The sequence below is a fragment of the Hydra vulgaris genome, chromosome 13 (assembly GCF_038396675.1).
Source record: "Hydra vulgaris chromosome 13, alternate assembly HydraT2T_AEP".
NCBI lineage: Eukaryota > Metazoa > Cnidaria > Hydrozoa > Anthoathecata > Hydridae > Hydra > Hydra vulgaris.
In genome coordinates this window covers 17,966,336-17,986,293 of record NC_088932.1, presented here as the reverse complement: position 1 = coordinate 17,986,293, position 19,958 = coordinate 17,966,336, and the positions used below count along the sequence as shown (strand labels likewise).

General features: G+C 29.4%; 1 protein-coding gene across 1 annotated transcript in view; it reads left to right on the top strand.

The window, feature by feature from the left end:
* The first annotated feature begins 12,348 nt into the window (after window positions 1-12,348).
* The window catches only part of LOC100203275 (proteasome subunit alpha type-4), a 35,414-nt gene continuing 27,804 nt past the window's right edge, over window positions 12,349-19,958 (top strand). Inside the window, exons 1-4 of the mRNA XM_065816391.1 lie at window positions 12,349-12,436; window positions 12,554-12,596; window positions 12,691-12,850; window positions 12,929-13,006. Coding sequence (XP_065672463.1) covers window positions 12,434-12,436; window positions 12,554-12,596; window positions 12,691-12,850; window positions 12,929-13,006 — 284 coding nt within the window. The 5' untranslated portion in view covers window positions 12,349-12,433. The remainder of the gene's footprint in view (window positions 12,437-12,553; window positions 12,597-12,690; window positions 12,851-12,928; window positions 13,007-19,958) is intronic.

The following is a 19,958-nucleotide window of genomic DNA, read 5'->3' as shown; positions in this document are numbered from 1 at the left end:
GAATGCATGAAAGAACTTATTATAGATTTCATTTATGTCTTCATTAAAATTTATATGCTTCCAGTTTAACAATGATAACTGATATTTAAACGTTTCTAAATTTTTTTTGTTGAAAATACTTATACTTTGACTTTTATTAGTGTTAGGAGTTGAAATTGTGTTAGTTATTAGAAAAATTGAAAAATGGTCTGATATATCTGATTTTATAATGCCTGTTTGCAGGCATTTGTTTGCAGGCCTGATTTTATAATGCCTTGTCATATACATTTGTTGTTAAAAAATTTTTTATTAGGGTGGTTGAGTTTTCTGTTATTCGAGTATGCCGGTTGATAAGTGGTATTGCTCCTGATACAAATATTTCATCATAAAAAAATTTTATTTTTTGGTTTTCGCTATATCGTATGCAATCCATACTTATATGTCACATTACATCGCCAATTACAACGTTTTTTTTTTTCTTTTCTTCATTACCTTTATGAAAAATATTGTACTTTAAGTATACGCTTAAGTTTTCTGACGCACATAAATAAATTTCAGTAACTCTTTAAAAATAAAAAAAATAGAAACATAACTGAAAATCAAAAAGGTACCAACTCTTAATTAAATACAAAATTTTGTATCTGTTTTTTGTTTGGGGCAAACTGGAACTGTATTTAGCATTTTATTTATATGTTCAACCTTTTTGCAGTAAGAACATGTGGACGGCTTTCTTTTAACCGGAGGCAAACCCATCAAAAAATCTGTTGCTAACCGTTTCTAGAATTTTTTTGCGAACATTTGCTGCTCTGATCTAGAAATAAAAAATAAATTAAGATAATTAGTGATGTTTTTATTGTTCAAAGCCTAAATATCAAGTCAAATATATCCGTATTTTAGTTCTTGTAATGATGGTAGGTTAAACAATAAAAAACCTGGGCAAACGTTATCCTGTCAACTTGTGGCTTTGGACAAATTAAATCTTTCCCGCATTCTTGCACAAAAATTCGGATGCTATCGTAGAGATACCATTGTCTTTCTGGTGAGAGAAGTTTAGGTTGTAATATTTGTGGCGTGGTAATTTTTGAGATAAGTTGGTGTTGCCATATTTGGAATTCTACCATACTGTCCATACTGTCCGAATCAATCTTACAATTGTAATTGTTCATTTAGATGCTGTTCGACGTAATCCTCCAACATGCCGCGGTACGGATGCCGAGGTCGCTTGTGCCATTAAAGCATGGCTTCAATTCGCAAAAGATCGTGATGGAGGAAAGAAGAGAAGAAATGTATCATTAGAATGATTCTATCTGATAATGAAATCATATATAATTTATGATCTGAAGATTTTTTATTTATGTTTATTGTTTTCTCATTTATGTATAATAGTTTAAATAAATTTTTAACTAATAAACATTTTACTAGAAACCCACAAATTTATTAATTTTAAATACTTATACATTTTCAGCTTTCATTGTAACATTATTATTAAAGCGTCAAAGGCAAAGGTTGTTCTGACTTTCACTCAACTTAGTGTTCTCACTAGGATTTATCAACGCCTACTATGTTTGACTGCTCGGGAAGTAATCACTCCATGTTTATCAAACTGAAATGTGAAAGAGTGCCATTGCTTGATATTAGGAATCGTTTTAAAATTAGGTGAAAGCTGTTCTTGCCAATCATATGTTGGAACAAAAATTGAACCATTCTTGTCACCGACGATGACTGATTTATTCAATTTTGAAATTGGAGTACTAGCTTCTATGCATGCAGCAAACTCATTGAACGAAGCTACTTCACTTCGCCGAAACTTGGATTTCAGAATCCCAAATCCTGCATCTGGAGAGAATTTCGTGTGACCGACAGGCAAAAACATAATAGTTATTTTTTAGTTTAACCCAACAGCTACTCTCCAAGAGAAATACTGCATTACAATGTTGTTTTTATTTTCCCTACGCAAATGTCAGCATGGCAATACAGGGTATCTTTGATAGAACATTTATGTTCAGCAAAGTAGTGAGAAATCATACTCAAAATACAGTTTGCACCCTTTCCGGTTAACATGTTTTGAGATATCGCATAATTGTGCTGAACACAGGCCGATTCATTTGCAATACCAAAAATCCCAACTTTAAACGGTTTAAAAAATAGATAGGTCCAGGTTGATCTGGTAAGTTTGGTAGAAAGATTTGCTGTGCATAGTCAAAAGATATAAGTAAAATTTCATATTTTCCCGCCAGTTTGATACAATCACGATAAACGGAACGCTCTTTCTCAACTAACTTTAGATGTTTTAACATCACAGTTATGCGCTTTCGTTTGACTTCTACTTCTAGATTAACCATTTCAGACATTTTTATAGTGTTATTCTGACACACACTGCATAAGTCCAAACGCGGACGTTGGAGAACAATAAAAGGCAAGGTCATACTACAAATCTTCGAGAAAGCTATAATTTGCAGCGAATGCATTCCAGACAATTCACATGCGGATTTATATTTTTCATATATGCTTTTCTTTCTCCCATGACGAAAGAAGCATCATCCGATGATCTTTTATTCCCCGGTAGAACTAATGCATTGTTTTCAGCATAATTCATTATAAATTGAACAACTGATGTGGCATCTACTTTTGCACAAGTATTTTTGGGTTGTCTTCCAGTATTGTCATGTCTACGAGGAGCAATTCCAAATTTAATGACTCGCCTGCGTAGTTGACGGAGACGTTTGCGACCAATCCCATGCAAAAACAGGAATGTTTTCAAACATATCTTGTATCCGTGAAACCGATAATCTATCAGTGTTTTTGATCGAAGTTCATTTTGATCTTCATAATGATTACAACACATTAGCCTTTCACTCGTGTGAAGCAGAGCACTTAACTGGGCAACAATATTGTCATTCAGTTTGTTTTCATGTTCAAACATTCCATCATTCTCAAAACATTGTAGTCTGTATTCGCGTTTTTCTGAATGTGAGAAGCGCCATAAAGTTTTTACTTTTTACTTCTTAATTACATTCACAACCAGATTTTATAAATTTTTGTATTTTTTCCTCATCTTTATTTTCAAATAACTGTGAGTAAAGTGAACAGAGAGGAATTATTGTCTTAATGGTGTTATCAAGAACAGCACAGTCATTTTGGATCGTCAGTTCATCCTGTGAAGTTGAAGCCAAAGGTGCATTCTCACTCATTGGTTCATCGTGCAAAGTTGAGGTTAAAGGTTGATTCTCATCTATCGTCGCTTAATGCTTGGTTATCAGATGAATCAGACATTAAAAAATTATCATTGAAATCATTTTCACAATCTCTATATTTATAGAAATCGTGCAGGGCATCGTTGACTTCTGATGGATCTAAGCCATCAGTTCCACAACTATTCAAAAGCTTTTCTATATCAGCATTTTTAAAATTACTAGATTCACAATTCATGATAACTAAAAACCATCAATATTAAACGAGTCATTAAAATTAAACTTAAAGTTTAATTTTATCTGAACTTTTTTCAACACTTAACGCGAGTCGGCTCTTATCGTTGGTTTGAAATACTAGCAGAAATTTCGCAACAAATAGTTGTTTATTTTTTATAATTAATTTGGTGTGTATGAATATCACTGTCATGCACTTCTATTAAAATACAAAAAAACCGCAGTACATAGTTACATTTATGAATTAAGCGGGCTTATTACGTCAGCATTTGAAATCAATTTTTTTTTAAAGTAGCACCTGTTAAAAGGAATTCAACAAAGAAAAGCATATTTAAAATTATTTCTTTATTTAATCTAATAATTGTTTTATCAATCAATAATTGTTGGTACAACGATTGAAAACATAACAAAAAATTTAGTAAAATGTTTGGTCACCATACTCGGTTTAAAGGGTTAATAAATAACATACAAATAAGTTATATTTTCAATAACTTAGGATTTTCAACGATAATTGATCAAAAATAAAAAGTATTATATACTAGCACGCTAAAACGTGAATAATACAGCATAAGATAAAATAATTAACAAGGAGTTCTTTACTTCTAGAGGAGAGAACATTATCAAAACAGTTCTGATGAAGAGTTGGTACCTTTTCCACATTTAAAAAAAATCCTTTTTTGCAACTACCAAAAAAATTTTTTCACAAAAAAACACCTAATATGTATTGTAATATGATAAAACTATAAAAAAAAAAACAATAATCTCGTTTTTGAATTTTTTGACCTGACTAACTATTATGTCAAATAGGGCATGGAATTATTACCGTTTTTCATAATTACCGGTAACGGTAAAACCCCGGTTTTTGCCATTTTTATTACCGGTAAAACCGGTAATTTAAAGTTTTTTCAAAGGAATAAAAAAAGGCTTGAAATGCAGCAAACCGACTTATAATTAACACAGATTTATATAACATAAGTTAATCTCATATTAAGCTCAAAACGATACATCCACTTTCAGATATTACAGTTAAATATCACAAAAAAAGAGCTTAAACAGTTAAAATAAACTTAAATTCTATAGATTGACTGATATAACATTTAACACAATGGTTAGGCATTCAATACAGAAATTACTGCTGATTGCTGAGCTATTTTTAACAGAAAATAAGCTCGTAAAATGCATAAGGCATCAAGAGTATTATCATTCAAGCTTGATCTGAGTTTTGTAACAAAAAGACCACTGGCTGAGAAAGAACGTTCAGCTTCAACACTAGTTACTGGTATACCCATCAATGCATTATACAGTATTTCTAAGTTGTTTGTGCGAGTTTTTGTCAGCTCAAAAACGGCCATTTCCTTCAACAGTGATTTGGAACTGGTGCCAATTCTCATCCTCTTTGAACTAGAGGGACACTTCAGAGCATCCTTGATAGACTGTTCCAATTATTCTGCCAAGGAAGATTGTCCTTCATCGATATTGGGTATTTCTTGACATTCTTCTTCCGATTTATCTTCATCTTTGTAGCTCTCCTCAAACAGACGACAGAATAATTTGGCAGCAGTATTTGCAAGGGCATTTCGTTTCATTTGTGGAGTGTCAAAGACATCCGTACTTTGCCCTTGCTTGTCCAAGGCCTCTGAATCGTTTAAATAAATCAATAGATTTATTATATCAGGATTTCTTCTTTCCTTTATTCTTTTGAATAACATTTCTAATAACTCTTTGCTGAAAGTTGAATTCTGCATGCTCAGTTTAAGGCAAAAAAACTTCAGAATCTGACCACTTGAAATCAATGTTGCATCTCGTCTACATAAAGCTTCTGTTTCCACTTTTAATGGTTCTAGGACTGCAATCAATTCTTTAAGTGTGTTAAATTTTTCATCGGAGAAGCTTATTTCACTAGAAATTTCGATCAAGGACATCTTGATAGGCTTCTTTAGCTTAACAAATCCGAGACATCATGTCCACCAAACTGTTCCACCTAGTTTTTGAGTCAAGTATAAGTGATAATTCTTTTTTAAACTCAGCTAGAACGTGCTTTTGAAGAATATCATCGTTTTTGACAGGGAACTTGCAAAACAGGCGTACACAACATCTTACTTTTGAAATAATGTGTCTCAGATCTTGACGGACTTCAGGGGGTTGATCATCTTCAATTACTACCTGAAAGTGTCAGAAATTAAGATGATTTTTTAATAAAAATAATCTTATTTAGATGCCTTATACTTTTGAATAATTATATATAATACTTACCTTTAATCCAACACCTTCTTCATCTTCGTAATCGCTGTCATCAGAGATGGAAATATCATCAAGTGCAAAATCTTCTTCTTCATCGAGATTAGGAATGACTTCTTGGACCGGAGTTGTTTTGTATAAAACATCACAGACTGCTAAGTGGATGCCTTGTGCCTAGCACAATTGATGGGTTGGTAAAATAGCTTTTCCGAACTTTTTCATTACAGCAGCTCCACCAGTTGTAGCTGCTACAATATCAGAGTCCAGACAAATTCCAAATTCTTTTAGCTTTTCTCTAACAACGGTCACAGCTTTATCCGCTGGCATTGAGCCAAAAATTCTTACCATTCCCAAATTTCAATGCCGATTCTTGACATGAACATTGATATTAATAAACCTTCTGTTACGAGATGATGTGTATTCATCAAGAGTAATGCTAAAACAAATTTTGTCTTTCTTCATTTCTTCAAACTGCTTTTTGTAAATGTCTTTAACCTCAAGACAGTGCTTCATAATAATTGCTTTGATCAATTTTGCATCTTTTGGCAAGTGGTATCCTTGAGCTCCCAATGCCGCTCTTAAACGTTGACTTTTTGCCAGTACTCGAATTGGTAATCCATCAATGGTGACTAACTCGGACAAGACAACTGCCAAGGAATCTTTTTGGGTCACGAAGAAGTGATCAATTTTTCCAACTTTTGTTCAACTTTGGCTGATACTTGTTTCATAGCATCGGCCTCGATATGATGCATTAATTTGAGATGAGATCTCATACCACTGGTAGATCCAACTTTGCACTTGATTTCTTTGCTACAAGTTTTTCACTTCGCCAGCTGCAGATCCTTGCCGTGTAAGAAGTGTTTCCATACCTCGGAATTATTGTTTCCTGCAACGAAGGTCATCTTCGTGTTTATTGCATTTTCATCAAAGAACTGCTTTCTCTCACTGTGTTGCGTCTTTTAGGAGTTGCCAAATTAAAATGAAAGCAAAATAACAAATTATTTAATTAACAAAACATCATTTTTAAAACCGCGGTAATAGATGGAGAAAAAACCGGTAACGGTAATTTTTGGGAATAAAAATTACCGGTAAAAACCGGTTTCTCATTACCGGTTTCCATGCCCTAATGTTAAATATCTCTGTTATTAGAAACTAAGACTTGGTACCTTTTCCTGTGAGGCGCCTCAAATTGTTTCAAAACTAGAAAGATGGAGTTATTATGAAGCTCATTTTGTGAACACCGGGTTTCTGTTAAACAAATAATATCATAATAGTTTTTAGTTTCTTCTATAAAATGTCGAAGATTTCCAAAATTTTTAATTCATACCTCTTATATTTATGTGGGCGATTCTGATTTTTTTTGTTTTCGTCGCCATTTTTAGAAAGAAATTCTTTAAACTCTTTAGCATAATGATGCAAACAATCTATTTTTAAGTCATTAAAATAATTAATATTTGGATCTGTGTTTTTATCAGATCCAATGTATTTGTTTCTAAAGTTGAAAATAAGTTATTCATAGTCATCCATTTTATATTTTTTGTTGTTATTATTTTTTGTGTGCTAAATAAGATTTAAAAGAATTCCTTCTACTTCTGAGGCACGCGTTACAAGTTTGGTATAGATAACTTTAGCAAACTTACCCTCAGCTCGAAGTTCTTTTGCTTTTGTAAATAAAATCGTCTTTTTTTGATTGTGTAATTAATTGCTATAGTCTTCGTTTAGATATATTTTTTCGCTCCATAGATTTCTTTTTTTATATTCATTTAACATGATTTCTCTATCTTTATAGTTAAGAAACATCTTCTTTTTCCAGATTTGTGCTTGTTCCCTGTCCTGTGTGCTCTTTCTATTGCAATGTTGTTTTTAATTCCGAGTTTCTCCTTTAAAAACTCTTTGGCCTTTTATTCGCTATCTTTCCAATTTTTTATCTTCTCTTTTATCAAAGCCATCAAAATGAAGATTGTTCTGTCTACTCTTATCTTTTAATTCTGCTAGTTTATCTTGAATAATTTCGGTGCATTTTAGATTCTCGTTGTCTTTGTTATAACTATTGAGTTTTACTTTTAAACCATTTGATTCCTTAACAAATTGTTCATAATATTTATTCTCAAAATCCATTGCTTTAGTAATTCCAGCGATTTCTTTCTTCCGTAAAGCAATATTGTTTTTTAATTTTTCAATTTCGTTGTTAATTTTTCTTCTAATTTATCAAATCTATCTGCAAAGGTTTTTAATAGAGTGCTTTCATGACATTCCAAAAATTCTTTTACAATTGTTAAAGAAAAAAAAAAAAAACTTTGCCATTTTTGAACATCATAACATTTTTGTTTGGCAAATAAAGCGTAGACTTTAGCGGATACTAAAAGTAGAAATTAAACGAAACCTTTGATTTGAAATATAAATGGATAGATATCCAAAAAAATGGTGAAAATTGTTTTAAGTGGAGACAAATTCTTTTATTGCGTTATGGGGGAAGGGGGAGAAAAGTACTTACCGAGTCCAGTCAGGTAGACATAGGAGAGGTGAAACTGAGAATAAGTAGTAAATGAAGTTGGTAATGAAGTTGGTAAAGGGATCTCTAAAGATTGTAGTTATCTTGTTTGAGTCATCACCAAAGATATAGGATTATACATCATCATTGTTTGAGTCATCAACATTAGATTCAAACAAAGGATTAGAATTATACCGTGATCAACAAAATGATAATACTTGGCCCAATTTAAAGTGTAGAGTAGAACCATCACCCAGTAAGAAATAAACTAGCTAGCTTTACAGCAATATTTTATTTGGACATTTTTTGTTGTTTAATTTCGACATTAATCTCTTAAAAAACCTAATTTTTATTGTGGTTTGTCTACTCGGTGTAGTTAAGGCGATTTACAAATTATTCGAATCCTTAGATAATTTTAATAATTCGAATTATTTAAAATTGATTTTATCATTAAGTCCAAACAAGAGCTGTAGATGTTATAATTTTTTTTAATTTTAGTTTTTTCAATATTTAAAGAAACTTTTCTTTTTTATATTTAATTTTCAAAACCTTTTATTACACGTCATAGTGAATCTAAAGAACACCATTAAAGACTCCTAGTCTTTAGATCAATTCCGGCCTTAACATGAATTACGTTAAAATCTTTTGAAAAAATGCCTTAATTTAATATAGATCCTTGTTCTAATCGGTTCTGACGTATATTGTCAAAACACAATAATTCTATTGATTTTCACAAATAATACTAGAATTCCGACCAAGGAAGAGCTTATAATTAAGAAAAATTGCCAATAAACGATCAGAACAGATCATATTACTAAACTATGATGTTCATTTTAAACAACGCATTTATTTAAAATATTATTTAAATTTTGACAAGCGATTGTGATTTTCAAAGGATTTAAAAAAAAAAAGAATCTTTAGTCTGGGTTTTTTCGCTACAAAGATTTTTATTTCAGGATACCGCAAAATTGATCATTTTAATTTTTTCATGTTTCATAATTCACAGACTTGATCATTTAACGGAAATATTTCGTAGTTAACAAAATATCATACAGATGCTATAATCCTTTAAAATTTTTTTACCTTTACTATTTCTGAACAAAACAACTTTTGTCAGACTTAATGCGGCAAACTATATATAATATAGCACCAGCTTGTCGTCTGCTCCTACATTGAGGAAAAACTTCGAAACGAAAGTCAGCTGCTAAACTTGGACACAGAATGTGAGAAAGCAGTTAAAACAAACTGATCAACCGTATAAAAATGAAAATGTTTTATGAAAATCTGTTACCAACAAGAAAGACTGTTAAATTCTTGTAAATTTAAATGCACACAAAATATCAGTTTATGATAAATGAACACGTATTTGGTTTGTGTTATGTTACCCAAAAATCGGAATAATTTTACAAAGTTTAAAAGAGGTTGATAATATCAGTCAAATTAATAGAGCACTCGCTCCTGTTGAAATATTTAGTCTTTTTGGTTTAATCAGAGCAACTCCTGCACTTCATAAAATTTTTTTTCTGTCTACCAAATGACGAAATTGGATTTCAAACATTTTTCAGCTATTGCAGGCTATTTTAATTTTAAGCTTGCTCCCTATATCCAGATAATGCATCTAGCATTCAGATTATGCATACTACAGAAAGTTATGCAAATAGAATTTATAACTAAAGTTTTATTTCGTTGTGAAGATTTTGGTACATACTTTAGATAATATATTACTTATCTTCTCTGTCGAATTGAATTTTAGAAAAAAAAAGCGTGTTTATGTAATTTGTTCACTAGTGTAAAATAAGATTTTTTTTCCTAATAAAACAGATATGTACCTTACAGTACTTTAATTACCAAAATATACAATCATCTTGCTCAATATATATAAAAAAATACTAGCTTGTATTATGTTTTTTAACAAAAAATGGAAATAGAACAAAATAATACTGTATTATATAAAATAAGTGTGTATTACATTGTTCTATCTCCAAATCAGGGTGTAGTAATTCAGACACCTGCACTTTAAATATTTTAAAACAATTTCTTTGAAACTGTGGTAGCCTGGATAGGAAACTAACATAAATTGGTTTTGCTTGCGTTTTTTATGTTATTTGGTGTGCAGGGCCATTTAAAAATTTTAACTTGATTTTCTCGGTTCGGAAAAATATGGAGATAGAACAAAATAATTCTAACCTCGCAATCTGTAGGGACTATATGAAAAGATTATGATAGTATTTTGCTATTCATATCATCTTTGAGCCCCTGTCTGTTTATTATAATAAATAGATAGGGGCTCAAAGATGAAGGTGTTGAACTGTACTGAACGTTTCCTATATTTCACAGTGTGTCATAATGTTTGGAATGCTTCACCGTCCAACACTGTAGACGTATCGTCTACAAATACTTTTTTTTAGAGTAAAAGCATAAAAACTTTAGTCAAACAACATAAATAGTCAACCGGATACACCAGGTACCCTCAGGACAGAAATACCTTTTGCCAAACTTCTTCATTCATTTTAATTTTTTTTAAACTTTGTGACGTTTTTTACATTATGTAATTTATAAAAATTAATTACTGAATAATAAAAAATTATAAAAATAATATATTACATTGAAGTTTTATTATTTGTTTGTTTTTTAACGGGTTTTTTATATTATTTGAAAAATGAGTGTATATATAACCCTTAGACAGAGCCACCGAGAGAGAGGGGAGGGGGGCGAAAGGGACAGTTTGTCCCGGACGGCTCTCGGCGGACCTGCCCCTAGAAATATTGTATTTTAATATAAAGAATTTTATAAAAATAAGTTTGCATACTATAACAGATATTTTAACTTAATTTAAAAACTGAATATAAAAGCTTAAACTAATTATTAAATTTTAAATCTCAAATTATGTTTCAAAAATTAATTTACCGTCAGCTGGTTCGTCAAATCTTGGGTTAAAGTGAAAACGATGGTTTTTCCGGCGTCTTAACAAACGAAATTAATTCGGTGAATGTCGACCGTATTATTTTTTGCATGACACTTCAAAATTTTAACAAAGTGCTCAATAGAAAATTTTTGTCGTTACAAAGCTCTGCTGAAATATTATAATATAAAATTATAATTCATGATAAATTTAAATTAAAAGTTTCCAAAACAGTTATGTTTTGACATTCTTGGTAACTTGCGTGTTTTTATATTTTGGAGATTATATTGAATACATTCTTGAATATATTACTCAGCTAGGCTGTACGACATGAACTTCAGTGTAGTATTACAAAAGTAGTACTACATGTAGTAGTATTAGTAATACATCAAATATTCAATATTCAATGAATCTTGTTTGATATTTTCAGTAGTGCTAAATAAATCTTATTTAATATTTGCTGTAATATTTAGGAGTACTAAAGCCTAGCTGAGTAATGACTAAATAATTTACTCAGGTGTCACTTGTGTCAGGTATACACATATATCTTCAGTATATGCATATATCACATATCAATAATATGTGATATGTGTAAGTGTTTTGATTAATGCCAACCAAGTTCAAGTTTAGTGCAATATTTGATTTGTACCTAACTACAGTTGTTCTATTATTTATTATTTAATAATTAGCATTAAAAAAAAATTATTAAAGAATAATAAAAGTTGAAATCATAAATTGTTTTTTCTAAATAGGTTCTAACTGTTTCTTTTTAGTTTGTTTTTTTAATAATATACTTGACTGATAAATTGTTTAACATATCTTCTATTTTCATAGTTCTTATTTTCCTCCATTAAAAAAATAAAAGTTTGTGATCCGTCTGTAATAGCATTAGCAATACATTTTTCATGCTGTCCATTTATATTACTCTTGTTTATATTTTTATATACATATTAGGTACACAAATAACTTTAAATGCTCAGCTTATTGAATATATTTTAAACAAAAAGTCCTATAAAAACGATGCTCAAAGTAAAAGTTTTTAAAACAATAAATAAAATGCTATAAATAAAAATAAGATAGAAAAAGAAAACTTTTTATTTATTTGTTTTAATTTTATACTTAATCCTTTAGTTATAGAATTATAAGATGAAAATCTAAACCGCCATTTTTTTGATTGCTCTTATTATCACCAGCTGAATTTATAAATATTATACTTTGTGAATAATTGTTTTAAAAAATTAAAAAGTTAAATTTTTTAAAAGATAATAAATCTATATTTATACTTAAAATATGTTATACAATTTATTATGTTAAAATAATTTTCTTGATATAATTATTTCTTTTGCACAATTTTTTCAGCATATATAATATATATTCAATTAAAGACTACAGCTAGAAATGGTTTGATTTTTAAAAAATAGATTAGAGCTTATTAGTATTACCTTAAAAATATAGTTCAATATTCTTTTCTTTTTTTAATAAGACTTAACATTTGAGTATAAAGAATGTTTCTTTTAGTCTCGAAGATATGATACTCGTACTACCATTTTTTCTCCAGAGGGTAGGTTTTACATTAAAAATTATTAAAATTATAAGATATATTTAAAAGTTTATAAACTTATAAAAATTAAAAAAAAATTTTTTTTTTTTAAAAGGTCGTCTTTTTCAAGTTGAATATGCCATGGAAGCAATTAGTCATGCAGGCACCTGTCTTGGTATTCTTGCTACAGATGGGGTTGTACTAGCAGCAGAGCGACGAAACACAAACAAATTACTTGATGACGTACTCTCAGACAAGATATACAAATTAGACGAGTAATTTAAATATTTTTAGGTACTTACTAAATTTTTGCACCATTTTTTAAAAAGTAACAATGTTTTACTTACATTTAGAAACACTGTGTGTAGTGTTGCAGGCATTACCTCTGATGCCAATGTTTTGACAGCACAACTAAGACTTACAGCTCAAAGGTATTACTCATTTTATCAAGTAATTATAATTTATATAAAGAATACTTATCTTCTCTTTAAATAAAAAGTATAAAATTTACACTTAGTAGCAAATATTGCATATAGTTATTACATAAACCTTAAGAGCGGTATTACTAAATAAAGTCTTCTTTAAAATTTTCATATATTCACATATATGGGTTGAAATAGCGAACCTATTGCTAGAATCAAGCAGCATGGATTGTCTAAAAAGTGCTACATTACCTCCGATAATAAAGAATTTAGACTGCCACATATACTGAAAACTTATAGTGTAATATATAACTTATAATATTGTATATATAGGTAGAACTCATATACAGGCCTTGTTAAGAAGCGTTACGCAGCTCGCATTTAGCCTGCGAAAAGGCGATTTGCTTACTCGTTCAGCAGTTTTGTGCTACGCAAAAACTTTCATCTTTTAGAATATTTAAATTATCTTTTGATGTTGTTAACGTGACGTCGTTTATTCACAAGAAATAAAGAAATTGAGGTTAAATGCTTTTACTTGCGGTAAAAGCATTTAACCGCTATTGTAAACAAATAGATTTTTTGTTAAAGAAACAGTTTGTTTAATAACTTTTGTTGTTGTTGTTAAAAATTAGTTAAAAAAATTAAAGTGTTTTAAATTTTATCTTAAGAAATTAAATATATAAATTCCTTTTTAAATATAAAAATTATTTTTTGTTATAGTAGTTTAAAAAATGCACGATTTATTTTGATGTAAATATTTTATTAATAAGATATTTTGTTTATTGTTAATTCAATAACGTAAAGTTTTAATGACGTTCTTTTAATTTATGAAAATAAATTATGATCATGAATACGTTATCGGTAACTGATAAACAACTCTTTATTGTTTAAAAACATTATTTAAAAGAGTTCACAAAATAAATTTAAAAAAAGAAAAAATTTATTAACAGTTATTAACAGAAATTTATTAACAGAAAAAATTTATTAACAGTTAATAAAATAACCAAAAACCAACCGTATAAGAAAATAAACAAATATTATTATACGTTTTATAAAAAAAATATTTTTTTTCAAAATAAAATTTAGTTATAATTAAAAAAATAATAAATGTGTTTTTTTAAGTAGGAACTTAGATTTTATTTGTAACTTTTGTTATAGTGAGAGAAAAAAAAACTGCTTGTATGATTGTTATAGTGAGAGAAAAAAAAACTGCTTGTATGAATGCGGTACTTGAAAAGACGCTAGTGACGCAATATAACTTCTAATGATACAAAATATATTTGCTGAGTTGAGTTTCTTAGAAATGCGTTACGCGTTTTCGTTACGCAGCGAAATCTCGTAACAAGGCCTGCATATATATATATATATATATATATATATATATATATATATATATATATATATATATATATATATATATATATATATATATATATATATATATATATATATATATATATATATATATATATTAGGGTGTTGACTTTTTTACAACACCTATGTTCTATATTATTTTCTAATGAACAATTATGCATAACAACATTAAATCATATTCATTTACATTAATTTTTCAAAAAGATCGTAAAATGCTCTTGAATTCCCCAAGGCCGAGAAGGCCACTACAGACGAGAAGGCTACTTGTGGTTATAACTCTCTCTCAACTCTATGACTCCGAAATACGAACCTTGAAGAACAAGGCCGCTGCACGGAGAAGCAAGTTGAGCGCAGTACTACCAGGGACATGGTGGGAATCGAACTTGCAAGTTCTTGCCTATGTAGCGAGTGGCCTACCACTACACCACTATCGCATTACCATCTATACACTACCACTCTACCACTACACACTACCACTACACCACTACCATTTTGCACAGTGAAGAGATGGTAGTGTATTAGAAAAATTAATTTTAGGAAAATATCAATTTCCTTTATAAAAAAGATATGCTTTGCTTAGATTGTAAAGCAATTTCATATCATCTCTCCAGCCTAAAATTTTGCAGTTTAAAGAAGGACCACTGTTGCCAAAGGCTTGGACAAGATTTTTGTAATTTTCAAGAATGAATTTAACAAAAGAATAGTGTCAGTCAGGCGAGGTAGAATTTTCAGGACATACAAAGTCAATGACCTACTTCAAAACTCTGTCCAGAACAGGATGTTGACATAAAACATACTGTGGATTTTTAAATCCAAGGTCACAGAGTTGCTGACAGAGTGTGCTGATTTCTATTGCTTACTACTGTTATTCGATAACTATTGTGTTCCTTTTATGTAAAATATTTTGACTGTATCTTTAGGTTACCATATTTATTAATTTGCTGAATAAAGTTGTCTATACCAGCTTGAGTTTAAATTTACTACTATTAATTCACTACACCAAGGACTCGATATTAAAAAGGCTATTTGGGGTAACATTAAAAAACATAGCTTTTACAAAAGACTACAGTTATCTGAACAGCTTTGTTATGTTCCTTTAAATTATGTTCCTAAAAATATGAATTTGATGTATAAAATGTTTCCCGTTAATTATGACTGTGAGGATCAATTTATTAGATAATACTGTGTTGAATATGAATGCATTTGATCATTTTAATGAGTGTAATTGATAGTTAATGTAAATGTATATATTCAGGGTGCCCAGCAAATATCCATGTTCATTTTCCATGGCTTTTCTCTGGCTCTTATCAAAATTCCCTGACTTTCCGATGAAAAAATTATCAAAACCTTAACATATAAAGCAACAAAAAATCTCATAGCTCTTTATATTTATCCAAAAACACAAGCTTCAAAAGTCCTCTCAATGACTTTTTTTTTTTACCCAAAATTATAAACTTCAAAAGTGCTCTCAATAACTTTTACATAATTATAATGAGACTTTTAAATAATAATGATGAGACTTTAAGAAATCATTTTTTGCAATCTAGTTTTGATTGTCAATTCAAATATTAACTTATAGTTTGCAACTGAATCAATCAAAATTCCTTGAGTTTTGTATAATTTATTTAATTACCTGACTTTAGAAGAATTTCCAAGTTGTTGGCCAGCATAATTATTATTTTAAAGTGGCTACACCTTTATTATTTATAAGTAAGTAGTAAAAGTAACTTTATAAAGAAGCATTATTATTATTTAAAGATTAAAAATATAATTATATTTTAAATGAGGGTATTAGTTTTAATTTGTCTATTGTCTGGTTTAAAAATCTTTTCATAACCATTTAGCACTTTTTGTACTGTACTGAACTCATTTTGTTCCAACACAAGTGTAAAGTTTTTGAAAATTACCTAATTTTTTTACAATGCTAAAATTTTTTCAAAACTTGGTCTTTATTATTTGCTGCTATCTTTCCTACCGATTTCCGTTAATTTGTTACTATTTCTTGTTACAACTGGCAATATTAGGTGTCTCTAACCACTGCATCTTGGGTGCTAAATATTACTACTTTAAAATATTCATTTATGGTGTTGTTATTTAATGAAGCTCAAAAGATTTATGAAGCAATATGAAGTAAAAAAGCTTATAAGAGTTTTTGTTATTGTTGTTTCATGAGATAATTCTAAATATAAAAATTTCAGAAAAACATAACTATACATAAAAGTTTTTAACAGCAATCAAAGTTTATAAAAGTAAAAAAAACTTATCTTTTTACAATATAAAAAAAAATGAAACTAAATCTTTATGTAATTAGTTACATTTTTTATGTAATTAATGTAATTTTTTATGTAATTAAGTCTTTTAATAATGCACAAATCTATTATCCTGGAAGCACCAACATCATTATGCAATTTAATTCACTACTCAATGTCAGAAAGAACATTAAAATTGAATGAAACAAAAAAATGCAGTAATCCTTTTGGTTATCAAGCATTATCACACTATAGTCCTGAACTTTGGAATATACTTCCAAATATCATTTGTGAAAAAACCACAACTATTTATAAAAATATTGGAACCACTTTATAGTCAAATCAGACATCACCAACTTGGATTTTGATGAAAATTGGCTCACACGTTGGGCATATGGACAGAAGAAAAACATGTTTTTTTTTTTACTTAGGTCAATTATTTCCTGAGATATGACCTTTCAAAGTTTTGAACTTTTCAATTGACCTTGGTTATTTAAAATGTCATAACTTTTTATGCTATTATACTTAGGAAGTTAATTTTGGTGGCAAACAGATGCTCTTGCCCAGATAAACAACTTTGTGTCTATACAAAAAAGTGATGAGTTCAATAGAAAAAAAGGTATTGGTCATTTGACCTTTGACCCTGGTCGATGGCGAAGGTCAAAAGTCATAATTTTTTTTTTACACATTATTCAATTGTGGATGCCCCATAAAAAAATCTTTTTGGGATTTCCATAAACTTTTTTCTTTTTCTTTTCTTGGTTGTAATTTAATTACTAGTACTATATATACATACTAAGTCGGTATTAAATTATATGAGGCTTAAAGCTATATATATTTATATTAAAATAATCAATTCTTTACCATTGAATTAGTTGTCAAAAGATAACTTAGAAAGAAGTTTTTACTAACTTTCAAATTAAATTTAGATTAAAAATGGCATTTCAAGCGCAAGTAAAATAGTTAAAGAAGAGACAAAACCATTCGAACACCATGAGAAAAAACAATATAAAACCTTATGGGTAGTTACTAGTCGGCAGGTAGCTATGTATTCCTCACAACTTATGGCTGGAGCAAAATTATGTGGTACTTGCCAAAAGAGGATCACTGGCTTATCTTCTGAAAAAGGATTATGTGCTAATGAAAATTCTGCAAATTGTAGTACAGTCAGATTCTCAAGGCAGTTACATATCTTAAGATATTTTTAGTGACAAGGGAGATGAAAATTATCAGTGCCAGGAAGAAAAAATTTCAATTTTTAATAAACCCTTGTCAATATTGGGTGAGTCATCCTTGGATAAACGCAAATTACAAACTCTTAAAAGTTATATTCCGGAGAAAAAGAAAAAGCTTAAAAAACTTGGAAAAAGGAAGTTAGACCTTTTATCATCTAATTCAGATTTTTCGCCATTGATTTTTTAGAGGATGATGAATACGAAGCAACTAACAAAAAAGTTTCCAACACATGACAATGATGACATTGTTAAAGTGCTCTTAATAACCAAAGGTGTTTTATCAACCCCTAACTCAAAAAAAAGGAAATCACTACCAGTACATGTGAAAGATATGGTAAAAGAATTTTATTATTCTGACACTGTTAGCCATGTAATGCCTGGAAAAAAAGATTTTCTAAGTAGTTTGAAGGAAGTTTATCAATTATTTTCAGAAAAGTATCCAAATATCAGAATCAGGTTTTCGAAGTTTGTAGAGCTACGTCCAAAAGAATGTGTCTTTGCAGGAGCAAGTGGTACTTACTGTGTGTGTATGTACCATTCATCAAAATGTTATGCTCATGATAGTCTGATCACATATGGATGATTTACAACTAGAAGATGAACTAGAAACCCCTATTAAAAACTACAAACAAACTTTGGCTAAAATCCAATGCAATCTTTTCTTGCCAGCATGTCCTCTAGATGAGTGTGAAAATTAACCTGGAGTTGCCATGCTAAAGGAATGGTTGTTGCAATGCTTTGAAATTAAAGGAGTTGAAGAAATTGAGTATAAACAGTGGACTACAACAGTTAGGTCCCAGCTTCAAACCTTTATACAGTCAACTGATGAGTTTATTGAAAGATTTTTAGAGAGCTTGAAAACACTTACTATACATGATTTTATTGCTCAAGAGCAGGCAAAATATTTAGACTGGAAGAAAAACAATTTATCCGATGAAGAATTTCTAGTTATTGGTGATTTTTCAGAAAATTATACATTTATCATACAAGATGCAGCACAAGGATATCACTGGACAAATAGTCAAGCAACTTTACATCCTTTTGTTTTTTATTATAAATATGAAGGAAATTTATGTCATGGAGGTTATGTAGTGCTTTTGGAATGTAATACTCATGACACAGTTGCAGTTCAGTCTTTCACAGAAAGACAAGCAATCGCACGCAATTATATGATCACGCAAAAAATAATTTGTTTTATAGATTTGACAACGGTTTTTGACATATTTTCAAAGTTTAAAAATGCGTTACAAAAACTTACTTAAACTTATCTAAAAAAAACTCATCAAACTAAAATGCTTAGTCTATTTAATTTACGCATTAAAAAATCACTTCATTCTTTGTTTTAACATTTGTACTTTGTTTTTTGTTTTTTAATATGTTTAAAGACAAACATTTATCATAAAAAATACATAATTATACAAGTAAAAAAACAACAGTTTTTAATACTTATTATAAAAATTCATTAGAAGTGTTTTGTTACTTCATTAAAAAGTGTTTTGATAATATAAAAACAAGATCAAACTTATTTAATTGTAACGGCTTTCTAAAACATTTTGTCTTGTCAAAATTTTGTTTATCTTTTCAAGTGTATTAACTTTAACATTCTTATATTAAAATTCGTTAAAAAGACTTTCGTTGTCATAGAATGTCATCGTTTATAAAAACAAAACAATTTTTTAATTTTTAGTAATGTTTATTATAAAAAATGCACATTTAAACTTTTTTTTTTTTTTTTTTTTTTTTTTTTTTTTTTTTTTTTTTTTTTTGTATTTCACCTCCCCAAGGTCAAGAAGGCCACTACAGATGAGGAGGCTACTTGTGGTTAAAACCCTCTCCCAACTCTATAACTCCGAAACACGAACCTTGATAAACAAGGCCGATACGCGGAGAAGCAAGTTGAGCGCAGTACTACCAGGGACGTGGTAGGATTCGAACTCGGAACCTCTCGCTTATGAAGCGAGCGCTCTACCACTACACCACTACCGCATTTTATAAATTAAAAAAATGTATACAACTGCCAATTATACTTTAAAAAAAAAACCATTATCAGTAAATTGTTACTTTATTTAAAAGCGTTTCGCTAATATAAAAACATTTGTTCAA